At 37.4% G+C, this 13,611-nt stretch overlaps 1 protein-coding gene across 1 annotated transcript in view; it reads left to right on the forward strand.

Annotated features, from left to right (window-relative positions):
• LOC149781815 (cytochrome P450 4F6-like) overlaps positions 1-13,611 on the forward strand; it is a 72,731-nt gene that overhangs the window by 44,682 nt on the left and 14,438 nt on the right. Inside the window, exons 5-8 of the mRNA XM_089935987.1 lie at positions 3,966-4,028; positions 6,975-7,098; positions 8,011-8,140; positions 13,268-13,397. Coding sequence (XP_089792113.1) covers positions 3,966-4,028; positions 6,975-7,098; positions 8,011-8,140; positions 13,268-13,397 — 447 coding nt within the window. The remainder of the gene's footprint in view (positions 1-3,965; positions 4,029-6,974; positions 7,099-8,010; positions 8,141-13,267; positions 13,398-13,611) is intronic.

Below are 13,611 nucleotides of genomic sequence, written 5' to 3' on the forward strand. Positions count from 1 at the left end.
GCAGGTGAACATTGATGTTTGTTGAGGATGTTGTTGTTTCACCTTCCTCCTGGCTCTCTTTGCAGTGAAGTTTCTGTTTCTCACTTCCTATGCTTTCTGAATGCCCTGTCTGATAGCTTGGTGCCAGGTGGAGCAGTCGTCAGCACAGCTCTCTCAGTCATTGACGTTGATGATGGCCATCTTCATGTCCTTCTTGCAGACATCTTTGTAATGCAGACGTGGCCATCCAGTCAGTCATGCGCCTTCTGCTAGCATGCTGTATAGAAGGCCCTTGGGAATTCAGCCTGGATCCATTCTCTTGACATGGCTGAGCAAGCAAAGGTGCCTCTTGCTGAGAATGGAGAACATGCTGTTCATGTTGGTGTGTTCCAGACCCTTTTTGCTGAGTACTTTTTCTTGCCACTGGATGTGCAGAATGTGCTGCAGGCATCTCAGGTGGAAGCATTAGAATTTCCTCTCATGGGGCTTGCAGAGGCGGTCCATGCCTCACTGCTGTAGATGAGTGTGGTGAGCATGCAGGTCTGGTAGACACACAGTTTGGTCTTCTCAGTGAGGTTGGGGTTGTCCCAGACCCTCCGGTTGAGTCTGGCCATAACTGTTGCTGCCTTTGCAATCCTTCCATTCACCTAAGCATTAATGGAGAGCAAGCTGGAAATGGTGGACCCGAGAGATTTGAAGTTTTCAACAACTTTGAGGTTGTACCCATCAATGGCACCAGTATGTTCATTTTCTTCAGACAGAGGTTTGGAGAGGCAGCATACCAGCTGATGTAGTCCATCTTCCTTGTGCGATGTCAAGGCTGCATCATCAACGAAGAGCCATTCATGGATGAGAACTTCTATGACTTTAGTCTTATCATGGAGAAGGGCAATGATGAATAGTTTGCCATCAGCCCTGGTATGGATGTACACTCCCTTCCTGCAGTCCTTGAAGGTGTACTGGAGGAGCATGAATAAGAAGATTGCAAAGAGCGCTGGCACAAGGACATAGCAATGCTTCACTCTGTTGCTGACTAGGAATTCCTCCGATGTTGTGTCAGTGAAACACACTGTGCTGTGTATGTTCTCATGGAATAAGGTGACGACAGTGAACGGTCATGGGGGGCGGGGGCAGCCTATCTTCTGCAGGAGCATGAAGAGGCTGCTCAGACTGACCAGGTTGAACGCCTTCATCAGGTCTATGAATGCAATGTAGAGGGACATCTGCTGCTCATGACACTTCTCCTGCAGCTGGTGTAATGAGATCTTGTCTATAGTTGACCGACTGGTTTGGAAGCCACACTGGTACTGTGGGTAGACATAGTTGGCCAGGATCTGCAAATTGCACCAGGGTGACACGGGCGAAAGCATTACCAAAAATGCTGAGGAGGGAGATGCCACTAGTAGTTGTTGCAGTCGCTATGGTCTCTTTTGTTCTTGTAAAAAGTGACGATGTTGGTGTCTCGCATGTACTGGGTCGGTGTCCCTGTTCCCAGCAGAGGCAGAGGAATACATGAATGGGCTGGATCAGTACAGATTTCCCACTCTCGAGGACTTCAGGTGGAAATCCGTCTCTCCCAGGAGCCTTCTCACAAGCAAAGCAATCAATGGCTTTCCTGAGCTTTTCCAGGCTGGGCGATGTGTCTAAAGTTCCTCCATGATTGGTAGGTCTGGGATGGCATCTAGGGCAATGCTGGTGACAATGTTTTGGCCTGCATACAGCTCATGATAGTGCTCAACACAATGCTGAAGCTGTTTCCCCTGGTTTGTGATGACTTTGCCAGTCTTGGACTTGGGGGGGGGAGTCTTGGAGGTGGGGGGGCCTGTCGCCTTCTTGATACCTTCGTACATGTCTCTTGCATACCCGATGTCGTCAGCTGTCTGTAAACTGGTGCAGAGGTTCAGTTAGTAGGTGTTGACGCATCAGCGTTTGGTCTGCTGGGCATTGTTCCTGGCAGTCCTGAGGGCTTGTAGTGTACTAGGGCTAGGTGCAGCCTTGTATGCCAGGAGGGATTTCCTCTTCGCCTCAGTAATAGGCTCCATCTCCTCCCAGTTGGCCTCATACCAGTCTGCATTTTTTGCGCTCCTTTTCACATAGGCAATGATGGCTGAATTGTACACAGCATCACAGAGGTGGGACCACTTGGAGTCAATGGTGTCATCAGGTGTCTCTTTGGTGATAGCCGCCTGCAGTTTGCTGATTAACTGCTGTGTCTTCCATGGTTGCTTGCACATCAGGTTTTGATGAATGGGCAACCCTTCTTCTTGGCATAGTTCAGCTTCTTGGGTATTATTTGCACCTTGCTGTCCACGATTTAGTGGACCGTGTTGCATTTGGCACTGTGGTAACTGCGGTTGAGGAGAATACTGTACAGTTAAGCATGCCTTGTGATGACAAGGTCTAACTGATGCCAGTGGCGGGAATATGACACCTGGTGGATCTCCTTGCTTTTGAAGAAGGTGTTGGTCACACATTGGCTGTGGGAGCAGCACATTTTCAGCAGTCGCTGACCATTCTCATTGATCTTGCAACTTCCATGAGAGCCAAGACAGGTGGGCCAGGCCTCATGGTTCAGTGTAGAGGATACTGGATATTGTTTGATCCAGAGCCTTTTAGAACTTGTCTTTCTCCTAGTGGGTGGAGCAGAGGGTTGTGGCGTAGATGCTGAAGATCCTGACTGAGCCTGAGGATCTTGACAACCGGAGGGCATGATAAGGGAGGCTCAATGAAGGTGACTAGCATGTTCTTTACAGCGAAGCCAACACTGTGATTCCTAGGTTCATCTGAGGGCTTTCCTTGCCAAAAGAAGGTGTAGTTGTCTTCCCTAATGGTGTTGATGTTGGGCACTTAGGTCTCCTGGAGGCAGGCAATGTTAACGTTCGGTCCAGAGAGTTCTCTGTCAATGATGGCAATCTTCCATGTGTTGTTGATATGCTGAAGATCAGAGGTGAATCAAGGACACATGGTCCTGATGTTCCAACTTGGGAAACGAAAAGCTGGAGTCATCTTACTTCTTCTTTGAGTCTTGCCTGGTGTGGAGTTTGTAGCTAACTTGTCGAGATGCTTCTCTAAGTTCCATGCACCCAGTGAAGCAGGCAGGCCATGGTGGGGCAGCACTTTACTTACAGAGGCTGCCCAGCTTGAGGTGGGTGGAAGCTGTCCAGTGAGACATGGTGATCTTTTCCACCACTGGAAACAAGCTGTGGTGCCAAGCTCTCTACACCAATTGAGTTTGACTTAGAACCAGTAAACTGTTGCTTCCCGTGTTGCGCTAATGCCTGACGACGATGCTGGAGTGTCCTCTGCAGTGGAGTTATGAAGCCTGGGCAGGGTGGCATGCAGAATCAGCCGTTGCCCATGCAGTAGATTCTCCCCTCTCCACATAGCTGAGGAACCCAAGGGAATGACGAATGCTGATACAGCTTGGTACCAATGGCGTCACAGAAGTTGATGGAATGATGTTAACGTCAATGTCAGACCGCCTTAGGGACTCTTGTCTCTGGATTTTCTGTTGGAGTTTACTCCCCTAGCCATTCCCATGAGTGGAGGATCAGAATCGTGAGTTTTCCTTCTCCCAGATGAGCTACCATCCAAGGTTTACAAGTCCTATCTACCCGAAGTGACTGATTTTAAGGTGCCAGTGGACCACTTTCACCCACCCTCCGTTTGTTTAAACATGGTCTGCCTGACTTGGATGCTAAGCCACTCCCAAAGGTCAGGAGCTGGATTTTAATTGACAGAAGAAATTAGAGATGCAAGCCATATGAGGCATTTCTGGAGGAGTGGGGTGTTTGTCCCCCACTCCCACCCCAGCAATGTCAACCTTGGACAACTTTTCAATGAATAGTCACATTAACCTACAAGTTGTTCACATCAGTCTATAGTTTATATGTATGAGCCATGTTAGTTTTCAACTTGCATTGCCAAGAACAGGACTATTTGTGTTTCATCAACACATACTTTTAAATATGTGATTGTATTTCCAGAGCAACACATCCATATGTTGCAGCCGTCCATGAAATCAGTGAGACATTGGCTGTTAGAAGCAGGTGTGTATAATCTATCCTTTTTACATGAGAAAAGATTAATACAAAAAAACTTAACTGAGTATGTAATAAATATTAAACATGTACTTAATGTAGTCTTTTATAAATTACATAAAAATATTGTGTTTGGTTGCAATTTATTGAGATGCATAAGATTCTAGATATTTATTCACAATTTTAGTAGCATACATGCACAATGTGTCATTTGCTAATCAGCCACTGGAATGAAAGTTATTTTGAAATTAGCCAGTTTTACTAAATTAGCAACAATATTATGATTCATTAGTAATTGATGTACCCATCAATGTGAAGCTAAAAGTATTGATCTGATTTACACAACTCCAATTTCTATAATTAGAGTGAAAAATTATATACATTATAACAGGTCATAAAACACAATCCCTATAATGGACGTCTGTCTTTAAAGTTTGCACTGCACTATGTCTCAACATATAAATCTACAGGATCTCATGAAAAACTCTAGAAAAGAAAGGAAATTTACAAAGAAGATAATTAACATGGTTAAGTCTTAAAAAAATTCTGTTAATGGAATTTTCATTATGTATAAAAATCTACCTTGTATCAGAAACATATATAATTCCAACAAAGTACAACACATATTTTATCCCATATTTAATTTCTAAAGTTATGTAAATGACTAAAATTTAAAGTGTTGAAAGTCAGAGCAGAATCATTCACATAGATTGTCCATCTGCAACCAGCAAATGCAGAGAGGTGCACCATTAATTGAAGATCTTGCATGCATGCTTATTTCAAATAAACTTGTTAAACTATTTAAGTCTTTTTCTAGCCTTTGTGAACAAAGAGTGAAGTTATTCAAAAAATGTAATAAACTTATTTTAAAATTAGTATAAACATGTCTCATTAATATAGGGGTTTTAAGACGGATTTCCTGTATCAAATAAGATAATTTGTGTTATGAGTGATTTCCCTATGTCTCATTATATAATTTGGATTAAGACAGATTTCCTCTATCCCATAAGATAGTTTGTAATAAGATGGATTTTCTGTACTCATTAGAAAATGTTATAAATGTTATTAAGACAGATTTTCTGTATTTCATAAGATAATTGTATTAACTTAAAGATCGATTTCCTATATCCCATAGGATAATTTGTACTAAGACAGATTTTCGGTATCCTATAAGATAATTTTATTAAAATTTCTCAGTATCCCATAAGATAATTCATATTAAGATGGATTTTCTGTCTCCCAAAATAAAATTTTATTTAGACAGATTATCTGTGTCATAAGATAATTGTATTAAAACAAATTTCATGCATCCCATAAGATAATATGTATTAACATGGATTTTCTGTATCCCATAGAAAACGTTTATTTCCGTAAGACAGATTTTATGTATTCCATAAGTGGGCACTCTACAGATATTATGAACTTCTGAAAAAATGGTGGGTGTAAGGTGAAGTTGTTTACATTTGCAGCGTGCACAAGGGGGAGAATGTTGGTATACCTCTATGTTACTTTCATGTACTGTGGCTGAAATTTCATTGGATAATTTACTTGTGGAAATTGTAAATGATCTAAGCACACAGTTAACTAAAATGACTGCTCCCTTGTGCTAAATTAAATCAGCCTGAATTAGTCCAAAGTACACTATCTTTAGCTGTTAAAATTGAATAGGGTAAATGAATTTTGCTAGACTAGACAATAACAACCTCTGAGAGTGCAATGAATGAATTACCAAATATATAAAATGTAAGAGAAGTTATGGGCTCTTTTTCTTTGACAAGTTACATTTGAAATCCAGAAGGTGAAAATGACGAAAGCTTGTTTTTTGAGAGGTGCATACCTGGAGTAAGGCCAAGCTGTATACTCTATAACCCATATTGCACCCATCAATCATACACCAAAATAAAGGGAATTAAATGTTCTTTGCATTATACCGAAGATATACAATTTTAGGTCTTTTTTAAATAGCCAGTTTAACCATTGAGGACAGCAGGGGAAATTCTTTTTCTTTAAAATTCTAACCCTATGCAAAATATGAACTGATAAGTGCCACCTAAGATAATTGTATTAAGACCGATTTCCTATATCACATGGGATAATTTGCACTAAAATAGATGTTTTGCATCCTATAAGATAATTTTATTAAGACAGATTTCCTGCATCCCATGAGATAAATTGTATTCAGACAGAGTTCCTGTATCCCATATGATATTTTGTATTAAGAAAGGTTTCCTGTATCCCATAAGATAACTTGTATTAAGATGGATTTTTCTGTATCCTTATGATAAATTGTATTAAGATAAATTTCCTGTATCCCATGTTATAAATTTTATTAAGACAGATTTCCTGTATACCATTAGATAAATTGTATTAAGGCAGATTATATTCCTGTATCCCATAAGATAAATTGTCTTAAGACAGATTTCCTGTATCCCATATTATAAAGTTTATATAGACAAATTTCCTGTATCCCATATTATTAATTGTATTAAGACAGATTTCCTGTATCCCATATGATAAATTGTATTAAGACAGATTTCCTGTATTCCATAATATAGTTTAGATTAAGATGCGTTTCCCTCTATACAGTAATACAGTTTGGATTAAGGCAAAGTTCGTGTATCCCATAGATAATTGTTATGATAGATTTCCTTTATCCAATAAGATAACTTCTTTTAAGACAGATTCCTTTATCGCATAAGATAAGATAGAATTAGTTTTTAAACGAATATCAGAACTAAATGGCGAAGTTGCTTTCTCTTTAATTGAGACCAAGAACTGATGAATGGTATCCCTGCCAGGCTTAGGTTTTGGTTATCATTATAATATTTTTACAGGGCCATTCATCATAGCTCTCACAATATCACATCTTTTTTTAGGCCATTTCTCTTTCCTTCATTCCTTCCTATCTTTCTTAGGATTTATATTTACTGGGAAGAATTTATCTCTCATGACCAGGACACCATACTTGTTTCCTGATTTCATCTTCTACTTGAGTTCAATGGGAAGAAAATTCCAAAAGAACTGCAAATATGTACACGAAGTAGCTGAAGAGATAATTGACAAGCGAACAGAAACACTGGTAAGTTCATCTGTCAAAAACAAAAATGGGTATTTTTATAATGTGCCTTTAAAAAAAATTGTTTTTGCAGGTCTTGTCTTTGTTCTTTTGTAAAAGATCAATATAATTACATCTGTTATAACATACTGTGTACCAAAAGTTTAGAAACTGTTTTGTGAATTATGCAACAATGGATGAATTGTGAAAGATATTGCTTAAAAATATAACCCTTCATATTTGTATTATTTTTTTCAATTCTGGGAGAAATTAAATATTTTGAGGTTATTACGAATTCATTCAATGGAGCTTTGGATAATGCCACTGTGATACATTAAAATTGCTGGCACTTCAGCACATTCAAGGATACTGGTACATCAGCATATTTGATAGCTGGATTTCATTTGTAACACTATTCTTTGTGATTTGTGATAGAACTGCCTGAAATTATTTTTGATTCAATTTTTAATGCTCTAAAAGTTTTCAACTTAGATCATTAAATCATTTGTTACGTTTTACAAAACATGTGGGGTTTCGCTTCTTCCAGTTATTTGGTTTTAAGGGGCCCAGAGTGGCTTAGTGGTCTAAAGTGCTCCCTGTTACTGATCGTTGCCATCTCATCTTTATCTGTGAGGTTTCGGGTCTCAGATTCAGCCGGTTTGAGTATGTGAGAAAGCTTGCCAGTAGCTTCTCATGCGTCATTGGTTCTTTCCGGGTTTTTCTGGGTTCTTCCTCCACCATTAATACTGGCTGCCATGTATAACCTATCTGTGCTGAAAAATGGCATTAAACATTACAACAAGAACAACAACAACTTAGTTTAAGATGACAGAGTCATAACACTGTATATAACATGATTTCTCAACATCTTTGTATTATCTGTATCCAAAAGCGAAATGAAGCTCTAATCACTAGTATTATATCTTGTGTCTGCAGAGGAAAGATGGTTTATCCAGTAGGAAGTACCTGGACTTTCTGGACATCCTATTGACTGCCAAAGATGAAAGTGGGGTTGGTCTTACTCATGAGGAGATCCGGAATGAGGTGGATACATTTTTATTTGAAGGTAATTACAGGATAACAGTATTCTATTGTAAGATGTAATTGTACTGTAATTTATGTAATTTCTTCAACATATTTTGTATTCTAACATGGGATAATTAATTAAATCGAGGTTAATAAAAAATACAAGATGGTTCCTGCAATGTTGTATCCTTAATGAATTTGAAGGAAAATTTAATTGCTTTCTAGAATAATGCATGAAAAACTGAAGAAATAATTTTACTTAACTAGCAATTTATACATATCCATATCAATGAGATCATTTGATTCAGATTTAGCATCTTTCAAAAGTGGCGGACACTTTTTTGAAGATTCTTTTCATTTCCTAATTTGATTAAAGATTAAGTAGGGAATAAACCTGCAATAGCTATGGCAACTGGCTTCCCATATCTGTTTGAAATTTAAAAAAATAATGTATCAATAATCCTGCACAGGACTTCATCATAAGTTTTGGCCAATATCTGATTAGATGATTCATTTCAATTATCAGCTGTGTCTGGGTTGTCTCATCATTCTGTAGCAAGAAGTTGTTATTTAAATATCTCACACATATGATAAAACAGCAGCAGGGAAGAAATCTTTTTCAGTGTCATGTGATAGGAGACAGGAGAGTTTTGTTCTATTCATAGTGTATCCATCTGCAATCTAGTATTTGAATATTGCCTTGAAAGTCTGCAATGACATCACTGGCTCTGCTATGTGGCATTTGAATGTTGCCTTGGAAGTCTGCAATGACATCACTGGCTCTGCTATGTGGCATTTGAATGTTAAATGACATCACTGGCTCTGCTATGTGGCATATGAATGTTGCCTTGGAAGTCTGCAATGACATCACTGGCTCTGCTATGTGGCATTTGAATGTTGCCTTGGAAGTCTCTACAAACTCTCACCAGTTCTGTGACTGATGATGTCTGATTCATATTTTGCTGCCCAGATTATTTCAGTATGCAAGACACCTCATTCAAGGTGGAGGGGTAGGGAATCTGCATTTTCTCCTTGCATCACTCAATTAAGGTGGAGGGATGGGACCTGCCTTTTCTATTTGCTGCATATATGCAAGGTGGATGGGTGAAGAACCTAACTTGTCTACTTGTAGCACTCATTCAATGTGAAAGGGTGGGGAAACTTGTCTTTTGGCACATATTCAAGGTGGTACCTCAAACTAGATCTCTGTTTACTGATTTCTATGTGTATTTATCATTGATAACAGCGTACACACTAGACATATATTTTATTTATATCGCATACAAATACACATATTTGCCTTTTGAATAGAGTTAAGATTGACTACAGGCAATGGTGTATTGTCTGAGTGTTGGAACTTCTCACATCCCAGATGAGTTTGTCTGCTTCAAAATATAGTTATGTGTTTTTTGTGGCTATTCACATTCATCTTTGAAAATTAATAAATTGATTGTTTTCATTTTTGCCTTGCTACTTTTATTCACATTGATTAAATCACTATAAGACACACTTTAAACATGAAAGATGGTTTAATGAAGAAAGAAGAGCATATCAAATACATGATTAGTTTCTTGAACACAGTGTACGCTCAGTCATTCATGTACCGGCTTATGGAAATTAGTGTGGAATAAAAACTAAGCAAAATGACGAACCAACAAGAGGTAATTCAAATAATTTAATTTTTTTCTCCAGTTGATCTAAGTCATTATTCTGCTTTAATTAACATTACGACCAAACATAAAATAGTTTCTCTTTCTCTCTCTCCCTCTCCCCTTTCCCTTTGGTTGATTTAACTTAACTTGTAACATCATTCATAAGTACAGAGACATTATCTCTGTGCTCGTCTTGTCATGGATTTTCACCCGAATCTTGCTAGGATGGTCCAGAGAAAGAGAGAGAGAGAGATAGAGACAGAGAGAGAATGAGAGGGGGTGGGGGTGGCCTTTGAACATTTTCATATTTAATTATAATAATCGATTTTTAGAACATTATAACAGCAATCACAATACATTACAGATTGTGTGCCTCGTAACAAAGAAATTTACCATATAGTGACAGCAGACTATGGCATCTTTGTATCATTATTATATAAACACTGTAGATAAATCTCAAGCAAACTGTACATACACCATTCAATGGATCATATTCTTGAAGGTAACTTGGTGTAAGTTTAGTTTCAAGATTTTCATTCAGCCCTAATTCTTTTTCTCTCTTACTCCAGATTTCTGCTTATTTTGTCCCTTCCCGTACAGAAAAATCTCACCAGTTCACATGAGCTGCTCATAAGCTGCACATGAGAACCTTGTTAGAAATGTATGCAAATTGGGTAGATTTTGCAGGCTCATGTGTGCAGTTTGTTAGATCTTGTGAGCCAAGGAAAAACTAACCCGATTCTCACGTGAGCAGATTTTGCTCACGTGAGAATCTAAATTTTCACATGAGAAAGTAGAACTTAGAAAACATTCTTTTCCATTACAAAATATGCATGAGAGGGGAGAGGGAATGGAAAAAAAGAATGGATTGTGATGATATTGTATACCGTGTTAAATTCATTTAGAAATTGTTGATTATTAATACTTTTTATTCTTATTTTCATGTGCCACTAATGATTAATGAGTGGAAATTCATCATTGATCTATAGGAATAGAATTGACAGCACACAGTTACAAGAATGTTTTTATGTTATGCATATTATTGTGCCATGGACGGATCACATTCTGATATACCATTAGTATTAGAATATCAAATGTCTTTATACCAACAACTTTTAAAACCATGTTATTTAGCTTAATATATTTATATATATATATATATATAAGATAAGATAAGATAAGATAAGATAAGATAAGATAAGAATTATTTATTTCAAACAGCAAAGTCCATACCTCTAAATTAAAATAAAATTATAAAGTAAAAACATTGTAAACATAAAAGAACATGCATATCATACATACAAGTATACAGACACATCTACACAATTAACTGTGCCCTGCATTCTTAAGAATGAAATTAAGTGTCACATTTAAAGAGTAATTTGTTCCATCTACTAATAAAATGAGAATTTAAATGAATTCCATAGTTCCAAAGAGATTTCAATACACAGTTCTTTCTATTAGATATTCTTATCATCATTAGAAAACATACTTTCTCATTACTTCATCCAAACTGAATACATTATAATTTACAAACATGTTGCAGGCATTGTTCCACTTAGGAAGACCTAATAGAATATATATATATATATATATATATATATATATATATATATATATATATATATATATATATATATATATATATATATATATATATATACACTAAGTCCTCAGTATTATTATTATTAATAATTTTATTATTATTATCTATAAATGATGTAATCATCTCACAAAGAGTAATAGGTGAGAAGAGAATGTAGAGGAGTTCTGCTGGTGTAGAATGCAACTTGAATCTTTCTTCAAGCATTACTAGTGTTTACATTTGCCAAGTAAGCGATACATTCTGTAACCTTCTGTAACCTTCTGACCCAGCATTGAAAATGCCTTCGTTTGTCACTAAGTCATTCTTATTTTTACCTTCACATTAGTAGCTCCAACATTTGTCACAAAACTATACTTTATATGACCTTCATTATTAGTAATAGCTACATTTGTCACTAAGCAATACTTTGAATGACCATCAGGATTAATATTAATAGTTCCAATATGAATCACTAAGCCATACTTTATGTGACCTTCAGAATTAGGAATGGCTAGATTGGCCATACATTATATGACCTTCAGATCCTGCATTATTAGTACATATCTGATCCAGCAAAAATTGTGCCTTCATTTGATACATATCCATGGATTATAATACCCTCGGCATTAGTAATGCCAGGTTTTGACAATAAGTCATATTTTCAGTGATCTTCAGCATTAGTATTGCCATCACAGGGCAGTAAGCCTTATTTCATTTGACCAACAGTATTAGGACTGAGATATTTTGATACTAAGTCATGCTTGATATGACATTCAGCACTGGAATGCCAAGATTTGCTACTACAACATCTTTTGCGTACTTTCAGCATTATTAGTGTCAGAATTTGTCACTAAGACATAATTTATGTGGCATTAGGTACTAGTATTGCCTGTATTTGCTACTAAACCATATTTCATTATGATCTTCAGCCTTATTAATGCCTACATTTGCCATGCTTTCTATGACCTTCAGCCTTACTAATGCTTACATTTGTCACAAAGCCATGCTTTCTATGACCTTCAGCCTTACTAATGCCTACATTTGCCACACAGCCATGCTTTCTATGACCTTCAGCCTTACTAATGCCTACATTTGCCGCAAAGCTATGCTTTCTATGATCTTCAGCCTTACTAATGCCTACATTTGCTGAAAAGCCATGCTTTCTATGAACTTCAGCCTTCTTAATGCCTACGTTTGCCACACAGCCATTCTTTCTATGACCTTCAGTCTTACTAATGCCTACATTTGCCGCAAAGCCATGCTTTCTATGAACTTCAGCCTTCTTAATGCCTACATTTGCCACACAGCCATGCTTTCAATGACCTTCAGCCTTACTAATGCCTACATTTGCCGCAAAGCCATGCTTTCTATGACCTTCAGCCTTACTAATGCCTACATTTGCCACACAGCCATGCTTTCTATGACCTTCAGCCTTCTTAATGCCTATATTTGCTGCAAAGCCATGCTTTCTATGACCTTCAGCCTTACTAATGCCTACATTTCCCACACAGCCATGCTTTCTATGACCTTCAGCCATACTAATGCCTACATTTGCCACAAAGCCATGCTTTCTATGACTTTAAGAATTACTGACATATGCTCTATAAAATTCAAATCCTGCATCAGTGATGCCTATGACCATCTCATTGGCCACTAGGCCATACTTTCTGCAACATTCAGATCCAGGTGTAATGCATACATTTTCCAATAAGACATACTTTATATGACCTTCATCATTAGTAGTACCACCATTTGTCATTAAGCAACACTTTTCCATGACCTGCATTATTAGTAATGCCCACATTAGCCACTACTTTGTAACATCCTAATGTGACAATATACTCAACTGACAGCAACATTTAAGCGCAGTAAATCTTGTGCTTGTTATTTACTTCCTTATTATTTTATTCAATTTCTTTTTGTTGAAAAGGCCATGACACAACAGCCAGTGCTATATCCTGGACACTCTACTCCTTAGCTGAACATCCAGAGATCCAGAGTAAAGTTTATGAAGAGATAAACAGTGTCCTTAATGACAGCGAATCAGCTGATTTGCACTGGTACCCACTGTTTAATTTATTTTAAAGATATTTACTTTACTTCGTGCTTATTTGCAACTCTCATAAATGTTTGTTGTTCACAAAATATATCGAATCAGTCCTATCTTTCCAAATTAGAATTTTAGTTCATAACATAGTTCTGCTACTTAAAACCATAGCTCATCTTTGTTCATAAAAGTATGCATGCTGGGGCTAAAGAGAAATCCAAATTTTG

The sequence above is a fragment of the Sinohyriopsis cumingii genome, chromosome 15 (assembly GCF_028554795.1).
Source record: "Sinohyriopsis cumingii isolate HCF-2022 chromosome 15, ASM2855479v2, whole genome shotgun sequence".
In the NCBI taxonomy this organism is placed as follows: domain Eukaryota; kingdom Metazoa; phylum Mollusca; class Bivalvia; order Unionida; family Unionidae; genus Sinohyriopsis; species Sinohyriopsis cumingii.